The sequence below is a fragment of the Excalfactoria chinensis genome, chromosome 7, assembly GCF_039878825.1.
Source record: "Excalfactoria chinensis isolate bCotChi1 chromosome 7, bCotChi1.hap2, whole genome shotgun sequence".
In the NCBI taxonomy this organism is placed as follows: Eukaryota; Metazoa; Chordata; class Aves; order Galliformes; family Phasianidae; genus Excalfactoria; species Excalfactoria chinensis.
In genome coordinates, this window is record NC_092831.1 from 32,308,274 (window position 1) to 32,327,994 (window position 19,721).

The 19,721-nt window shown below is 39.9% G+C and overlaps 1 protein-coding gene across 4 annotated transcripts in view; it reads right to left on the bottom strand.

The window, feature by feature from the left end:
- Window positions 1-19,721, bottom strand: part of HECW2 (HECT, C2 and WW domain containing E3 ubiquitin protein ligase 2) — a 119,064-nt gene that overhangs the window by 50,569 nt on the left and 48,774 nt on the right. For all 4 annotated transcript variants that reach the window (XM_072342268.1, XM_072342266.1, XM_072342267.1 and 1 more), the window contains exons 3-5: window positions 12,737-12,844; window positions 4,032-4,126; window positions 1,549-1,624 (exon numbers count right to left, since the gene is read on the bottom strand). In XM_072342268.1, coding sequence (XP_072198369.1) covers window positions 1,549-1,624; window positions 4,032-4,126; window positions 12,737-12,844 — 279 coding nt within the window. The remainder of the gene's footprint in view (window positions 1-1,548; window positions 1,625-4,031; window positions 4,127-12,736; window positions 12,845-19,721) is intronic.

The window sequence follows — 19,721 nt, forward strand, 5'->3', positions numbered from 1 at the left end:
AAAACAAACCGAGCTCTCAGCTCACTATACAGTATGTGCTCTACTTCTGGTTGAAGGGAAGTGGCTTGTATGGGAGGTAATGTAGTGAACTCACACTTGCTCAAAGCTGAGACTTTGAGAAACATAGCTTTGAATATTCATATTATCAAGGTTGTTCTGGATTATGATGCAAACTTCCTCTCCACTCGGGAATAAGCTATCCCACATAGAAGGAGGAAACGTTTTCTGAAAATGCTTCTTTCTTCCTAGAGAAACCTCAGTATCGCAGCCCCTGCAACTTACGTTCCAAGTAATACAGAGAAATACTCAAAACAAGGCTTTTTAATTCTTTTCTGTTCACAAGAAATATCTCACAAACAAATCACATCAAAAGAAGCCAAAAAACCAAACCCAGACATTAAAGGAGTACAGCATGAAACCTAGGAAATAACATCACTGAACCATGGTTCAGATTTGACTCGCCATAATTTAAAGTTTAACATAATTTTATATTTAGAGCTTGTCTGTTACCGCAGCCTCACAGCAGCCAGGACCAGAATGTTCACCCTTGCTTCAAAAATACTCACTTGAAAGATGTTAGACAATTATCTTTCATCACAACTTGCAAAAAACAGAACGTCCTCTGATTTGCAAAATAAAAACCCATTAAAGATTAAATTTAGTTGAAAAATGTCATGGTTCTATGACATATATGATGAAAAAAGACGTGAAGATGGCAAAACCAAAATGCAGACTCACCACATTCTGGATGAGCAAACGAAAACATTCTGGAGAGCACCTTACAGACCTATAAGTCATTGCACTTTTGAACTGAATTTAAGGGACTCCTCAAGTTGAGCCATAACATTCTGTCAAACACGGGTTTTTCACACTTAACAAAACAATTATTTTGATAGAACCTATTAGTTCTACCTTGATAACTGCTGCAAGTCCACAGCAAGAAACATTTTCTTCAGCTCTACTCCTACAGCCCCTAAATGTTACCACTGTCAGCTATGTATTTAGAAGCAATTATTTTTGTCTTTACACAAGTTGAATATGCTATGGTCACACAAAATTTCCTGTAGAATAAAGTGCTAATCAAAACAAGTGTAGCTGGTAGACAGTATCCTTCAGCTATTTTTCTATATGACAGCTTAGCTCTGTTGTAAGAAAATATTTTTCCTTCTCCTTTCCTTTTTCTTCCTTCCTTCTCTTTGCTACTCCTTTCATAAAGGGGACAGAACCAGCTTGCACTGTATTTAGAGGCTACATATTTAACCTTTTTTCCTTTGCTCTAGAAACTGCGCAAATTTCTCATGCTGAGATCCATCAACTTCGTTTCTTTCACTCCTGGAAATTCATGATTCTGGCTTGTTTTCAAACAGAAGTTGCAAAGAAATGACATCTTTCAAGCCACTAGAGTGTGCTCCTACAGAAGCTAAGGCAGAAAAGCATTCTATTTTGGAGATGTTTTAAAACAGCAATTACTTTTCTTTCTTTTTTCTTTTGGTAAAAATACTTTGTAAAACATGGATTTCTGTGGGGTTTTGTGTTTTGTTTTTATACCTGATAGCGTAAAGCTGACTAACTTCCGAGAGTGCTGGGCTCCAGAAGCACCTTCATCTGTGCCTTCTACTCCCATCTGAAGGGGAAAAAGAAATAAGAAACCACAGACATTTTCACCCATTTCATACATGTTCAAAGATGATCGTGTAATTAGTAAATAGTACTCAGAAGAACTGCACCAACTATTGCCTATTAACACGGACAGGCAAAGCTGTAGTATCCATTTCTAGGGAAGCATGCATTAGTTAAGCTAAGTGTTGTTAATAAACTCATCCTTGCTATCTTCCAAACAGATAATCGCAGAAAGGGAAACCTTATTTTCTTATTTGTGTTACTTTTGTGAAATAAAATGAACAGTATGAATTGGTAATATGTACGAATGCACGAGTAGTCAGTGACAGCAGGCAGAACTTCGGGCAATTCACAATAAAAATGGCAAAGAGATCAAGAAGTCTGAAGTCAGTCTTTGGATTTATGAAAGTTGTTCTAAACACAGAACTGCATCAAATATACAAATATGAATGTAATCTAAATGCTACGCCAATACTGCACAGATTTTTAGGTTTGGTTTCTACCTGATTTGGTAAAGCAGTACTTCAAAACACATATATTCATGTCTAAATAGCTATACCCACTGAACAGTCCGTTCAGTTGACAGAAGAATTTCTCTGAAGGCAAAGATGTGCATCCAGCTGTATAATCTAACATAAAAACATCAACAGAGCTTTATTTGAAGTCAAGTGGCTCTTTACATGGGCAGTGCATGCACTCCCAGACAGAAGACACTACACAGTCTGCTGAAAAAGCTTCACTCAAACTTTAGTAGAAATGCGTATATGTGATAAAATAGGAAATCACCTGATCTATCAAACAAAATAAGCTGAATACCATTGCTCCAATGGCTTTATAAGGATACTTCAGCAGCAACATCTGGTAGTAAAATTATGAGGGCATCATGAACACAACAGGTCAAACTCAGTCTGATTGGAGCTCTCCATCTAGAGAAGACCTTGATTTTTCACCAGCTTAAGTGAACATAGCGCAACACTAACTGCTTGTGCAAAAATAAGATTGGCATTCCTGGTTTCAACCTGCTGTTAGTATGAATTAAACCAGAAACATAATTTCCACCATGCCATGCACAGTGAAAATCTAGCAAGACCTGAGATAGCAGATAACTGAACACAACTTAAAAATAACCAGAAGGAATGGGCATGGCTTGACGCTTCTACCACTAGCAGAACCTACAGTGACAGCCAGTTAACCCCACAAGACTGACTACTGACTCTGAAAGATGAGTCTTTAGTAACTTCCAAGTAAATAAATACACATTCCAAGATGGATGTTCACATGCCCTTCTGTGTAATGAGTCTTGAAAAATACTGATGGCTTGTTCAACAAGATCCAGAAATGATACAAGCTTAAATGGTTGCTCCATTACTTTCAGATGATGCTTTCTTCTATAAAGTACCACAAGTTCATGTATCTACCTGCGGGCCTACCCTGCTCACAGGACTAACAACTAAGTGATGCTAGCAGCTAGGTCAGTAATTCCAAGAGAGATAAAAAACATTTGGTATGAGACAAAATCCACGACAGTGGATACAATACCATATCAACATGAGATTCACCTGTGAACAACATGCAAGGCTGAAAAAGTGCAAGATGAAATTAGAAGCAATCAACCTGATTTAATTGTGCTGTACAATATCTTCAGCGCTGTAATTGTCAAGACAACATCCTGGCAGATACGATCTTAAATATTTGGTAGCTAAAAATCAATAAATCAAATGCACCGTGAAACTTTTTGTCAACTTAATATCAAGTGTATTAGATGAATTACTTCAAACAAATGCACCTGGATACAACTTTGGAATGTTCTTCTTTCTACAGGTATTCACATCACTGAAAAAACAGCTTTAAAACTGCCAGTATTTCAAAACAAGTCTCATACTGAAATTGTAACAAGGCAACAATAAGTCTTGAAAGCCAGATAATTTCCTCAGCTTTGATGGTACTCCAAAAACTGAACCATTTCTGCAAAAGCAGAGCTTCGTACAGCCTTCCTTTTTTTAACACTTATAATTCCTATCTCAGTAACAATTTCATTTTTTATATTAGCAAATAAGAGGTAGGAGACTTCTGATAAGAACTCAGTTTGAATTAGATAACCAGTGCAGCAGTGTTAAATTACATCAAACCGGCAACGTTAACATTGAAAGCAAGCAAAACCCAACAGTTTAAAGGATTTCAGTTAAGCCCAGCGATTCCTGATGTTATTTCATAATGAAAAATTTTATAAAGACCATTACAAAACCAAAAAAAGTATTTCCTAGTTTTGGTGATTACAGTCAAACAATATTTTTCCCCACTGCCCCTGCAAAAATTGCACTTAATGGTGAAACAAGAGAACTTACACCAGCTGCCAAACAAGACGTATTGGTGTCTTATACAAATACAACGACTAAATAAGCTAAACTTACCATCACAGCAGGGTTTTTCACAGTGATACATGGAGTAGTAGCTCGGAGGGCTCCACTAACACCATGGTAGTATTTAAAACAGATCTTTATTTCAGCTGGAAAAGAAAATAAAAATCACATCAAATCCTTTGGGACTGACAATAGGCAAAAGAAAATGAAAGGAACACGTATAGAGAGTCATAGCTCACTTCTGTTCACAGCCTGAGTCACATCTGCTGTAGAAGCACACAATAACTATAAATGAACCACGTCTTCTTTTAACCCGCAGAGAATCGGGATACAGGTTCAGGATATATTTCCATGGACTGTAATACAACCCTATTTGCTGCAAGGTAACTGCTTTTGCTCTGAGTTGATTCTTAGGATACGGAGGAGAAAATAAATGATTAGGTCATCTCCTGTGATCATTACCGTGCTCTTTGTTGCTCTTCCTTCGTTTCTCATAATGAATGTTGTCTTTATGGACTCCGCAACTACTCACAGTACTTAGCATGAGCCTCACCCAAGTTGAACAAGGGGGATTATTCTCATGGTCTTGCCAGATGCTCCTCTGCTTATACACCCAAAAACTACCTTAGAGCTTTTAGTCAGAGGTTACTTGGAAAGCTGATGTTGAGATGTCGGATACGCTCACCCATTTTGCACCCAAGGCCTATCTGCCTTTCACACACCAATCCAAAAATATCCTCGGTCTGGGTAAAATAAGAGAATAAATAGACATAACTTGAGCATGAGATAAAATACTATAAAACTCAGGCTCTTAAAGTTTGGATTACGCATTTAGCCCTACAAATACTCTGACATTCTGGCAGGAGTGGCATTTCAACTATAGCTGTTTATTATGGAGAGCTATTAGCATGCTGTTCAGTTCGCTGCTGAAAGCTCATTCTGTATAAGCTGAATCTGTCATTCAGTGATCCGTTTTCAGAAACAGTTTTAGCAGGAAATTAGAGCAGTTGGTCAATTCCTCTTTGTGTATTTTGTAGGTTATATTTCTGGCTATTTCAATAGCATGACTCTGATCAGACTCTGGAAGAAGTCTCATGATATACATACCTGAAGGAAGCTGGAAGCCCTTCATAATGGAATACAGGAAAGGCGAAAGTTTCACCATGTTTCTGATCCCACTGAATAAAGTTTAGCTAAACTGCTTTTGCAGCAAGCAGTATCACATTTCAATGAAGCCTGACCTCTCTGCTGCAGTTTGTCTGCATTCATTCAACACAGCAGAACAGCTGCCCTTGATCCTGTCAGACCTTCCCTGTCTGGAACAATCTCCTTGTTTTCCTTCTCTGCTGGGACAACTCTTCAGTAGAAGGTTGATGAACCTCTGGGTACAGAAATGACCACATCCAGACAGAAATGGTCACAGGCAAAGTACAAATGACAGCAACCAGCCTGAACAGACCAGGGGTCGTGCATGAAAGTCTTGGCACTTCAATCGCTCTGACTTGGTTTAACAGTATGTCAGTAGCCTCACAATACAAAACTGTGCACACCAAAAAAGTCCTGAGACATACAGCATGATTTCCTGAGAGAACTGCACGATTCCTTGTCACTGCAAGAGAAAAGGTCCATTTATCTCTACTCAGAAGAATCCAAATCCATCCTGCAAGTCTGCACAACCAGAAAGGTTTCTTTTTTTTTTCAGTTTCTAATGTGATGGAGTTATAGCTCAGCAATCATTTACACTCTTCCTCCTGGTACAAAGGATGCACTCTAAGCTGGCCTTCAAAGGCAAGCATGTCTTCCACCCCAGTGGGGACTGAGGTGGTGGAGGGCTGCTGATTCCTCCTCCTCACAGCTGAGTTCACCCACACTGTCAAAACACGCTCATCTAGCCTGCTCTACTTGCTACAAGCATCACAGTAAAATGCAAACCACAAGCAAGATTTCTGATCACCTATAAAAGTCTATAAGGCCTAGAAACTGTAAGTCAAGATGTGCAGGCTCTTCCTAATACTCAGAAATTCTATTGACCTAATAACAATGCTTACAACCAAATGGGCACACAAGGATTTCTAGCTCACATATAATTGGAGTTTCAGCACAAGTGCTGCTAACTTTCATAGCTGCTTTCCAGCTGTCGATAGGATTAACACAGGAGAAGCTGGGTTTGAAATTCAGCATGAAATTGAAATAGAGGCTATCTGGGACATGCACACACTGATAAAGTGAACTAAAGTTTCCAAAACCTTTTCTTGCACATAGAATGAGCACAACTCCCTTACAGGACCAGCGACAGCTAAGGAGATTTTTCTTCGTATCTAATGATTTTTAAAACTACTATTAATACCTAACACAGAAAGAAATCTCAGAGGGATTGCGCCACTTCAGAGCAGCTGAGGATCTTGCTCTCTGACATTTTCTCTATTGTGTCAGAAGAAAAACCGTGACTGAAATATTTGTTCATCGTGTCAAGCGGATTTCTGTGCTCCAGATATATTAAAAATAGATGTCTGTGCCTGCTCCTGACAGAACACGCATCAACCTATTCTGTATAAATAAGGCCCTATGAAGATAAATAAGGCCCTATGAATATAAAGAGCTCTTCCAAAACAGTAAATTCCTGCAAACATGACTTGAATATTGAGAAAGCTGAGTTCAATATTCAGGTCTCCTCTCTACTGATCCATAATATAAAGGGCAGAACAGCACATATCACCTACAGAGTTTTTCTACTTTCCTTCATTCGTTCTGCCAGTTTGTTTGGAAATGTTCCCTTAAAGTTGAAAACTTGCTCTTCTATTTCTTTTCTTTCCCATTTCTTTCCCCAGCGTAATTATCAGCTTGCCTTGCTTGAGACCTGTACTGAAAAGGGTCCAGCAAAGAGAAGAAGCCTGCACCTGACCACGTACTATTTGCTGTCTGCTTGATTCAAGAAAGATGCAGCCTTACAGAACAAAGAGTATTTCCATCCATGGGAAAAAGTGACTGTATCTAGCACTGCTCTTGCTGCCACACACATCCCGTTGTCTCTGACGTTTCTCCAGACATCACACAGACTGCAAGGAATTCCTACAGCCACCAGACATTTCCTCCTCATTTAAAAATAGGACGAAGTGAAATTGGGCTATCTGCAAGTGTTTGAAAGAATGGCAAGCAGTCATGTAAGCAGGGGTACGTGTTAATTAATCTGAACACTCCATAAGACCGTAATCCTCTTCTTTTAAAGCCAATAGCTGCTATCATTTTATAACCATCATTTTATAGCACAGATCCATTATGTAAAAATTCCGGAATCAACAAAGGTTTCTGGGACTCAAACAGTGATATCTGAATTTCAAAAGAACTCCTGCATGAAATTATAATGCAGTGCTTCCCTCTATGGACCACGGACTCTTGTTTCTTCAATAATACAGAGATCAGTTTATACCAAGTAACAGTTTGCCTTTAAAACAACAGTAATTCTCCAAAGGCCCCCGCTTCATCTATGTGTTTTCTGCCTCTGTCTTTGCCTAACAAAAAAATGCTTTAGGATAAAAAGATACATGGAACGTGGGCATTTGGAGTGCATGAACACAACTGTAATTCTAGAAGAACACATTCTTTCCAGGAGGCCTATAATTCAGGAAAATGAAAATACTCGCTTTGAGAACAGTTTGCTTGGGATCAAGATGTGGACTTGACTACAGACAGTACCACACAGGTTATCCATGAATGTGAAATGTGCTGTAATTAAGCAAGCCAAGCAGATAAAATCTCTCTGGCATAGATGAGTTATATCACCCTCCCACAAACTCACCACGGCAAATGTCATGTGCTTACAATGGTGGAAGCAACCACCAGATGGCTGGAAAGACACCCTGTGCCCCATGCTGACATCCAAAATAATACACTCTGGGTCCTTAGGTAGGACCTGACCTGCCATCCCCACTCACTTTCCTGTAACTCTGAGACACGTATTTACAGTTGTGATCACTGTCTACTATGTTCCACTTTGGCCAAGTGTTTAGTTATAATCTAACCTTTCTAATAGAACACTTTGGGTAATATGTGCTTAAGGCGTGTCGTGAATTACAAAGAATCACAAGACAAGATCCTATTTCAACTGTTATATTCAAAAATAACTGCTAAGAGTCAACAAAAGTATAATAAAAAGTATTTCTAACTTGGTGAACAGGCTTATAAACATGGCTGCAACAGTAACCATGAGAAACAACCCGGTCAGACTACTGAGAGGGTACTGGTTACAAGGTGCCACACAGACCCAGGCCTTCACGTCAGGTAAATAGGAACCTTTACAAGTTAAACTGAATGCTCAAAATACATACGCTGGGTAAAAGTAATGACCTCTTTTGATAAAATACCCATTAACATTGACCACTGACCAACGTTCTGGTCAGAATACGGAACTGCGCTCCTATCTCTGCCAGACAATAACAACTCTTCATTAGAGTTATTTTTCAGTCTCTCTTAATACTTTGAAACAACAAAAAAAAGAGGGCTGGGAGTTGACTCTGCTAAGTGCAAATTACATCAAGTTTCAGTCTCCGTTCCCCGTTTTTATAAAACTTATAATTTCATTGAAATAAGGGCAGAGTACAGAGAACTCTATATAAAACTTCAGTTGTGACATGATACCAGCGTAATGCACACACATGTATCACCGCCACGCTTTCTGAATATATCTCAGAGTCATGCCACAAAACTGAGATTTTAAGGACAAAATAGAAACAGTCTGTGCAGTTACCGCATCTGAGCATTGCAGCGTGGCACCAGAAGGGATTTAACCACAAACATCCCAAAAGCGATCTGGAAATGACTGATGTGATGAGACTGGCAGTGTCTGGATGAATCCCAACAGCTGCCACGATGAGTTATTGTTCAAGATGTGAAGAAAATATATGCAAATCGATATGCTTATTTCTATTCACACTAATGACTATGACATCAAATGCTATAAATGACAACAAACACATTACACTGCAAGTAAAGTAGGTGAAGGTGTTTCTTGTGGATACTGTAATTAATACAAGTGGGACCTCAGCTACAACTGATCAATGTGAGTCAGTATGACTCCACGGCTCAATCCGGGAAACCCAGACTTAAAGGAGACTCTTAGCCCTTGCCCATACCATAAACTGAGCAGGATTATGGTATGAATTAAAATACAAGCTGAAAACCAACCATACCGCAACAAAAGTCATCGAGCACCTCTGATACTTCTGTCCCAGATGCTGGGGAAGGCTGGGGCTGTACAGGCACGAGACATCCTGTGCCCCTTGCTCCCAGTAGCTGAAAATAAGTCCTGGCCTGTTTTACCTACTGGGACATCTGCAGCTTTTAACTCCTAGGAACTATGTACCTGCAGAAATACATAAGCACTGGAGTTACTTGTTGCCTGACAGTGACCATAATACACTGAACCTCCCTGCTGTGGCACTTGCAATACAACCAGTCCTTATTGCCCATACTGCAGACTTAGAAGCTGCAGTTTCTAAATAAGCAGCAGCTTGCATCAGCTGCTCTGCAGAAAACTCAAGCCTTTCAAATGCTTTTTCTATCACCAAGATTTCCCCACAAGTCATTTCACTCTGCTAGCCCTGTTCTCCATAAGGAAAGCCAACACGCCTGTCCCAGCACATCCGAAAAAGGACAACCAGAGGAACTCCACCACGTTACCCTGCACTAGACAATAACAGTCTTGAGTCTGACGTCATGGTAAATATCAGATGACCATACACAGAAGTATGAAGCTGTGTTGCACCTTCCCACTGTTGCTACCAGTTCATAGTAACACACCTTGAACTCGTCCTTTCCTTTCACAGGAGAAGGAAGAAAGCTGTTTGCAGAGCTGTGGTCACGTCTAGCAGTCCTTCTGTAGCTGATACAGCAAACAACTTGAGGCAGCAATCTAGTGAGTCATTGTTTTCTCTCCCCCACAATGAAGCAAACCTCAAAACAGAAAGTTTTAAAGTAGCACCTATTATGTAACGAAACACCATTTCATGGCACGCCGATGCTCAAATTCACCTTGTGAAGTGACAGATCCTTTTCATGCTCACAGTGCAATTTTGTTCCATTCCCGGGTAAAAGGATGAGGAAAGCCTGTCTCTGCAATCCAGAGCCAGTCACCTTCTGTAGAGGTGACAACTTAAGGACACCAGCTGCTTTTGACGGTGAGCTGGACTTGGATCTTACTTTCCTTCCTTTTTGCATATTCTTTTGCTTCTCCATTCCTCAATCATTCCCCTCAGAGGCTGCTTGTATTTCGGGAATATATTAACTTCATCTCATTATTTCACTCCTGATTCCTTTGATTCTCTCCCCTGCATAAAGTCTATGGATTTTTTTTTTGTGCCATTTTTTGTCTAAAGCATGTAAGAGTTTTCTTTGATCATCCTCATTTGGCTAATTTGGGGCACTTTGGGGGGAATTAATGCCTGTTTTCAGTATGAAAATGATGAGATCCTCCCCGCCCTTCTTTCTGTGGGCTGTCTGATTTGAATAGAGGAGATAGCAAGCTGTGCATTTACAAGTTATCTGCTTGGGAAGTAGGAGATACCGAATCCATGGGGAGAGACTTATGAAGAATAAACCAAACGAGTGAAAAACTGAGCTAGAGGACCACAAATACATATCAACATAAAATTCAGGACAAAAGCTTGAACAAGGCTTAACCTTAAACATAAGCAAAAATTCCACAGACTTCAGTAAAACCATTAAGAAGTTTAAAATGATTCTCACAGAAGAAGAGCTTCATAAATTAAGGTGAAAGATGCTTTTCCTACAAGGTACAAATCTGAGCATTTCAGAGAGTCTAAGGCCCAATCCAGCTGACTCGCACAGATTAACATTAATGCAATTAAAATGGAAACAGTTCTGTCGCATACTGTTTAGCTGGATATGGCTTGTTAGCGAGGCTGCCGTCCTCTGCACTTTGCCCTGCAGAGATTTTACATTATGGGTCAGATAGGCAATGTCCCTGAGTTCCTACACTGCTGAGATGAGCCTTACCTTCACATAAAACAGAGTAACACACAACCAGCTTAAGGATACAAACAAATACTCCAGAAGCCAAACTGCTGGCACTGACAACAATACTGATAGAGCATACGTAGGAGAGCTACTCCAAAAGTAAAGACTCCTAGTTTATTATGTTGGCCCACAACATCAGAGGCAGATGTAGGTGGTATAGCAATAGAGGTTGAACCTTTCTACCAGTCTTCCATTATATGTTGTTGCTGCAGATATGTTGCTGATGGCAGCAGAGGGGCAGTCTGACGAAATGGTGTCTCATATAGAAGGGTAAACAAAGCAAAGGCATGCCATGAAACTCCAAGTTGAAAAGGAGTGTTTTGTAGCTGAATATCAAGCAGTGTAATTGTGTTCTTTTTATCTTGTAGTTTCCATGGAAATAAATAGGAGGCACTAATTTCAGAGCAACTTGTGTACAAGAAGGAAGATGCAGGGATCTCTAACATAGATTTTAATTGACTTTAAGACTACAGTCTTTGGCACCAGAAAGGTTACTTATTTTCTTTGATCCTCATTATCTTCTTGATCTTCATCTTCAACTCAACCATTTTAGTCCATAGCGAAATCCTATTTTGATTTTATCCTATTGTATTTTATTAAAGCTTTCTTTCTTGTTAACATATATGCACTGGGTAATACATAGGTTGAACTTAGAAAAATTCAGTGATGGCTTCTAGAAATAAGAACTTTTAATAATTATTTATAATACAGGGGGTGAGGCCCAGCATCTTTAGAAATACATGTATTGCTGTGTATCAGTCAGTGAGAAGGGAAAATTCTGCCCAGATTTACAGCTAGAAGCATTACAGTGTACACTGAAGTAACAGAGTGGGTGTGTATATATATATATATACGTGTATATATATACATATATATATACACGTATATATATATATCTTCTGATTTATGAAGCAAGACATCACTGTGAGGCTAAACAGGTGGTAAAACAACTCACAGCTCTTTAGGGACTGATTGCCACTTAGATGCTACACTTATCAGGGTTTTCAAGAGGCTCATCTACAACATCCTAGAACTAAATAATCCAGTTTCTTAGGGGGATCATATACTTAAGATGGTAAAATAAAAACATTCATTAGAAAGCAAAAAAAAACCCAAAATCAAACCAAAAAAAAAACCAAAACAAAACACATAACAAAGCAGCTCAGCTTACTGCGAGTCCTGGTAATCTAATGAAGTGGCTTAGCACTCTGATTTGAACCCTGACTACCAAAGTCACACTACTCAGTATGAGACACCCCAATGCAACTGGACAGAAGGTTGGCAATTCCCAGCAATAAGACTAACCTTAATACTAACAAACATGAGCAAACGCTACCACCTTATTATCCTTTCCTTCACATCCATTTACCATTAATCTCTTGTTCAGATGAAACTTTAAACTTCCTGGGAGAGGACTTAATCTTTCAATGTGTACATACTACACAACTTTTTGTTCCCTTCGAGTACACTGTCCAAGAACATCCCTAGAATACAAATGCACTTCGGAATTCAACTACATTTTTTTAGTCAATATTTCATGACTGCTTTGTGTAATGTTCTTTTTGAGATGAGAGGCAAACACACTCAACAATATGCTAGTTCCTAGAGACATACAATCAGTCCCTTAGGTTTGTCAGAGTTTGACAAAATGGCCATCAAGTGCTATCCTGCTGGTTTGGCATGACGCAATCGGCATGTTGCCCATTGTATAAGTAGGTACTCACATTCCATAAAATAGGGACCAGGTTCAATTCGCCATACAATCTGTCCTTTTTGTGTGCCAGTCACTCCCCGATTCTTGGAATCCCAGAAATTGGCTGGAGAGTTTTCATCTGGAAGAGAAAAAAATATACACATTGTCATGTACTATTTATAAACGCAGGGTGTTTGTTGGTTTTTTTTTTTTTTCCTTTCTTGTTTAGTTTGAGAGGCCTGGAAACACCAACACATGGGGGAAAAAAACAGTTAAGCTAACAAACAAAAGATAAGTGGCTTCTCTTTTACAGTAGATAGATGGCTTTACGCAGGCTTAGCAGACATACAAAGAGCCACAGTAAATACATGGTTTCCTGCAAGAGGCTAACTGCCAAGATCAAGCATTAAATCCCAGAACTTCTCTACCTCAATAGACATGCTGATGGGAATGTACATTTGATTGCAACTTCATCATGGAGTTGCAACACCATTTTAAACGATGGCCTTGTTCCATGCTGTGAAAACCTAGCACTCACTCCTTAGCAGTGGTGTACAGAACTGCAGCTTGAGGTATCAGAACTTGCTCAAGTTTTTATAAGGATTCCTTCATTTTGGGATCTGGAGAGAACAGTTTTATACAAACACCAGAAAATATGACCTATTTAATTTCCCAGCCAGCGTTATCACATACTAGTGAACTGAAGTCCTAAAGGCAGAACTGACACTTAGTAAGCCAAAAATGAATGAGACAATTGAGAGAAATCAATTCTAAAGAGGAGAACTGAGAAGCAAACAGCATGTATCTGAATATCAGTTCAGCATTATCAGTATTTTCTCTTCCTTAAGAAACACTTTTATCCTAACAGTAACAAAAACAGGTCTTGGGGTTTGTTATTACTTACCAGCCTGTGTTCAGAAATTCAGAATGCTGTTTGAATGAAACACAAACAGAGGGACTAGCTGTATGACAAGGCACAAAGATGACCCAGAGGAAGCTGACATAAACACAACTTCTTTTGTACAGGAAGTCCTTTGGAAGTAGGCATCATAACACATTAACAGTGCATTACGAAGTCACTTCTTAATCACACAAATATACCTCCTGCCTCAAATACAAGATCCTCCTTTCTTCAGTGACACAGAAAAAACACAGATACAATAAAAACTTACAGCACACATGTTTATCTCATTACTGATAAAAAAAGAAAAAAGGAAAAGAAGTCAAAAAAGCTGCATCAACCACATATTTCTTTTTCTCTAAGCTAGATAAGTTCTAGAAATACAGCCTGTAAAGCACCTCAGGAGGCTCAAAGATCTCTCCCCTTAACTTGCAGTAACACTAAAGCAAGCAACATGATGTTGAGCTGGTTGGGTTTGATTTGTTTGTTTCTGGGTTGGTTTTCTTGTTTGTTTCTTCTTTTGAATGAGTCCTTCTAACCCAAGGTCCCATTGTTTTCTTTCACGGACATGTCTCACACTTCCCCAGAGTGCTAGTTTAATGTCTAGCATATTTCCATTAGTGTCTCTTTTGGTTCACTTACACAAACTACACATCGCTACCAAAAGCAAACAGATTGTAAGAAAATTCCAAGGATATTTCCAATACAGGTAGTTTTAAATTACTCAGTGCAGTCATTACGTCTAGGTAAATGAAGATGTATATGAATATTTTTCTCCACAAATCCATAAAGTTTGAAGGCACGAAATAAGCACTTCATAGCAAGACTTCCAATGCTTCAGCTACAAGCACTATTCCCTGTCTTTTAAAATCAGTAACTAAATAAAGTCAACAGGAGCATCAGTGGAGTTCAGAAAAGGTCCTGCATGAAGAACATGCAAAGCAAGCATCAGATTCTGAGCTGGTAGTTACAAGCAGGCAGAACATTTCCTAACAACTTAATTAATACAATTCAACACTTGAAGTGCCTGGATTTTCAGTTCTCCTATCCAGAAATAGTCTCCTTTGCAGTAATGAAGACTAAATCATTGATGCTCTGCCCACAGGCACGCTGCCATTGCAACAGAAGGTGGTGGAGATGGTCGGATGAAAAAAGCTGACAGATCTCTGCCTGACAGCAATCTACTCTAATTACAAAATTTATTTCGGACAGCTTTGATTTTCTCCCGAAACAGCTGATTTTTCCTACTTGCATGAAGTTACTCACATAGGGAGAAAAATTATTGTTATTTTGTTACGTATAAGGAAAAATAACTTCAAAGCTCGGCACATGGGTTTAAAGAAAGGAACCGAACAACAACAAAAAGTCAAGTAGCACGAAAACACTGAAGCAGACAATAGTGCAGAAATTTGCCTATCAACAATAGCAATAAAAAGGTTAAACTGTGAGAGCCTCAGCAATACTCAGATGTGTGTGTGGAGGGGAGCTGGGAAGGGGGCAGAAGCGTCTGAGCAAAGAAAGCAGAGTACCAGAATTACTGCTACTTCATCACTCCTCTTCTCGAAAACCCACATAAATTCCCCAGGGGACCTCAACTCCAAGACATTCTGGTCTCCTTTTAGCTGGTAATTGTTGCTGTTTGTGAAACTGGCTGCTGTTCTGGAATCTGGGCCAAAGAGTAGATATAAATATCTGTTCCCAGAACATGAAATACGCAGAAAAAATACCGTCCTTCTGCACTGGTATCTTGTCAAGTTGATTTACGCTTCTGAAAGAAACAGAACAATGGAAGACCCACAGTATCATTTTATCTTCTATAAACACAAAATATTACAGGAAGGATCTTATTTCTCACCATCCTGCAAGACTTGTTAGAATCAGTAAATGGGAGAATTTATGATGCTCTGCAACGAAAAGTGTGTCATCATAATAAATATCTCCGTATAGACCCCACACTGCCTACTGCTCTTCGAAATCACTGTGCAGCAAAGTAATTATGTTTTCTCTTTCAGAGAATAATGTATTATTCTCTTTCAGGATTCACCATCTTTACAAAACCACTTAAGGTAAATCAGGTACCAAGCGTATGTGTAACATTCCCAAGTAAGGCTATATGAAGTGCAAAGCAATATACAGGTACTGATAATCTCAATGAAGGAAGAAGGGATGATGTTAACACAAGGAATAAGCACAACAAGATGCCACTCGTGCAAGACTAAGAGCCACAAGAAGATCCCATACATTCATGACAGGACATGTGGCCCCACCCATGTATAGCAGACATCTAGGATCACCACTTAATGCTTTCTAACACAGCCCCAGATGTCAGCAGACACTTTGGTGCAAGGATGCATCTCTGGCTCCTGTTTTCCTGCTCAGGTGCAAACCAACGTTCACTTCTCATCCCAGCTTAGTAGTAGGTTGAGTACTAGCCCCTACTATTCTGCCCTGTTGAGGCCATAGTTAGACCAATAGATCCAGTTCAAAAAAGACTGGGATCTTCATGAAAGAGTCCATCAAAGGGTCGCAAAAATGAGTAAGGACCTGGAGCATCACCTGCATGAGGAAAAGCTGAGTAACATGGGTCCACTCAGTACACCATCTGCTTAAGCAGGGAGCAAGACTCGAACTTGAGGTCCCCTTCCAACCCCCGTGACTCTGTAATTCTGTGATACTTACAGATGCTTTAATGCGTAGCTCAGAGCGAAGGTAATTCTAAAGAGATTCAGAATATCACTGAGAGGATTTCATTATATACCATTTTACAGTTTTCATATTTCAATATTGTATATAGGACTTCTCATTCGCTGCTCTTGAAATCCATTCAGCTCAGCTCAGAAGAGCTCCACCATTTTGTAACCCCTATTGTAACCCCACATAATTCTGTGGAAATCTTATTTGCGATTTGCCTCCTAAGTTCTGTTATTTTATGCCTTTCTGGAAGATATTTTACGTAAAACCTTTCTTGTATGATACATTCTGAATTTTAAAAAATAAGTTCTGATGGTCAAAATTTGACCCCTTAGCACTTCAGGTTAGTTTTAACACATTCCCGGACACTGGAAATGATGTGTTAGCAAGGGGGCTTGTGTATATCTAGCCTACTGGTACTTACAAAGCATCATTCTAAACATTATTTCTCCTGTCTGATGTTCTCTTACTGTGTGTCCATTAGAGGAGCTGGAAGGCTTGTGGACAGAAAGACTCAGTGTAGTTTTGTCTCAAGCTGAGATGCACTGATTTGACACCAATTTCTCTCCTAAGCACACTGTTTTAAATTACCAGCCTTTAGCTATTTTACTCATTTCTCTCAGTCTTTAACAGGGATTGCAGTTAACCTGCACTGGAGAATAACTCTGAACTGCATTTCAAGCCAAGCATCGGGTCATTTGTATGATGGCACTTCCTGTGTAAAACAGAAACCTGATTTAGATGCATGTTCCTGCATGACTTCCAAAATCTCAACCCTGCTGCCAGTAAGTGCACTCCGCTGTTTGTGTTGTGGGAAAATGCTTCCAAGCAATAAAACAGTCACAAAAATATAAAGTTAATAACACTATAACACAGAGTACTGTGTATCTTAAGCAACTGACAGGGTACAAGTTGGTAACAGTAGATTTTGTGCAATATTTTTACTTTGTTGCTCTCTAATTATTTTAATTCTAATGGATGCATTTAAAGAAGAAAAGATTGTATCACCTGAGGCCTCACCCCCTTTTGGTAAAGTCAGAGCAGAGTGTTTGTTGCAAACCGTTATGAAAATAGATCACATTTTAGCAACCCATTTAATATACAGCTACTGCCCTACGACCAAACATTGACTCAGTGTACACAGCTTATAGTCTGCAATATTCATTTAAGTCCCTGTGTCAGTCAGTGAACAACTCACAGGCTTTCTACAGGAACCAGAGGGTTTTCCAGAGAAGACAGCTCTACCGTATACAACACAAGGATGAAATAAGATCAATACTTTGAAGCACCTTCTCTCCTTACCTGGCCATTCCAAAAGGTACCTGAGGATCCTGAACTGCATTCCTCCATATGAGTCCAATTAACAAACTAGAGAACTTTAAAAGTTCAGTTTTTACAGGATGGATCCTAAAAGCAGCATTCTTGTTTCCAATCACAAACAGTATTTTCTATAGAATTTGCCTTCTGGAGCCAGGTTGTGCAGCTCAGCTCTGGACACTTCAGCTCTGCATTAGCACTGCTGCACTGTCACTGCTTCTCAAGCTGCTTCTCTGCTCTCCCTTCCTCCCCTGTCATAATAAGGAGAGGACTTCAGAAGAACAACCACAAACTCTAAGGCAGTTTCCAGCAGTTGCATGCAACTGTCTGCCTCTTCCCCTTTAACCAAGGGTTTATCTGGGTTCAAATAGCCAGTGTTAGAATATATCAAGTATTTTGTCCTTCCAACAAAGCTATTTGTAGCCACTCCCATCCGGAGGGTACAGGAAGCAAAAACCCCATCCTCCCTGCACTTCCTTCCTTGCCTTTTCCATGGGAGAATACCAAAGCACAGACTATAGTCCATCCCATAGGGAGAGGTGACAGCAAGGCCGGCACAGCGATGAATGCAGCAGGAGCCCACAGAAATGCAGGCCTGCCTTCACACCAAACATACTACACTGCAGACACTTATTGCACTGTACCACCTGACACAGCAAGAGCAAATATTCACTTTCTGACCTGTGACTGAGAAGGCAGTGAAGGACGAGCTGTACTCCTCTCCCATCTCCCCCCACTTCAGCTGCAGGAGATGAGCAAAAGATGAAATTGTAACACAAACCACATCCAAATACAACTAAAACTTCTTGCTACTGAAGTTAAAATAGAGTAGTAAGCAGAGATCCTTGCTCCCATTTTCATACTCTTTACCCTGAATCCCTAAAACAGATCGTTTCCTACTTTTTCTAGGCGTTACAGGTATTGTTTCCCTCCCTATATACATGAGGAACACTTCAGCTCTGAGATCAAAGCAGCTTCATGTAATGTCATATTTGAAGGCACAGAAGCAACTCAAAGGGTTAATTAACCAAAATGCCAGACAAGGGAAAGACACAGATAGAAGTCTGCAAGTTTTCAGACACACTGCACAGCACAACAGCAGGAAAAAAGTGCAGTTTCACTCCTCCATATTCCAAGTAAAGACATCATTTAAATTCAAAGCATTCAAAGACAAAAAATAAAAGCTTTCACCCGTTTCCTTAGCAAAATCTCCAAAGCGTAACAATAGGAAGGAAATGACCTCAAGTTTAATCTCTTTCCTGAAAATCTTACTAATCCCCTTCCTCGAAGTGATGCACATTCCGTTCTTGCTAAGCTTCAGGTGTTGGTTTCCACACGTGCAAGGCCCACAGCTCCAGTGCCCCCCCGCCCTCACAGCACAGGCTCCTGAGCAGCCCCAGCCATAGCTGGAAGACCAGCCCCATGCAGCTCTTGCATGCAGTGCTTGGGTTGTCTGCAACTCACAGCCACACAGACATGGAGCCACAAGGAGTGGGAAAGTCTCACACTCTGCTAAAAAGACCATGTGTTCCCTGTGACAGAAGAATATTTTTGTGAGGGAAACCGGGAATAGAGGCTACCTAAAGCCCAAAGGAACATGCAATAGTGAGAGAAAGGGAAGTATGAGTTAACACTTTAAAAAGAGGATGCATTTCAAGAAAGACAATGTTGTCAGCATCACACAGATCAGGTAAGAAAGTGCACTGTTCCCCTAGCCATACAAGCAGTCGTTCTGCTTGGCCTCCTACAGTCTTGGGTCTTATCTCCCCAGTAAATCCATCTTCACAATGACCTTAACCACTCCTCAATATGCTCCTCTCTCTGATAGACACAGTTTACCTCTACATCCCTGTGCTTCCACAATCCAGCAGTCTGAAGAGAAGCGACATCTACTGCTCTGTGTGCAAAAATACACACAACGTTTCTTGTTTAATGGGTGTTTGATTGCAGCTTTTTCTTTCTAATCACAGATGTAAAAACTCAGGTCCTTAATTTTTCCAGGTTTGCTATTTAACAGCTCCTGTGTCAAGACAACATGGATTACAACACACAAACTAAAGGTGATTACCACCTGCTTTTACTGGCAGTAAACCTAAAAGAAAGGAAA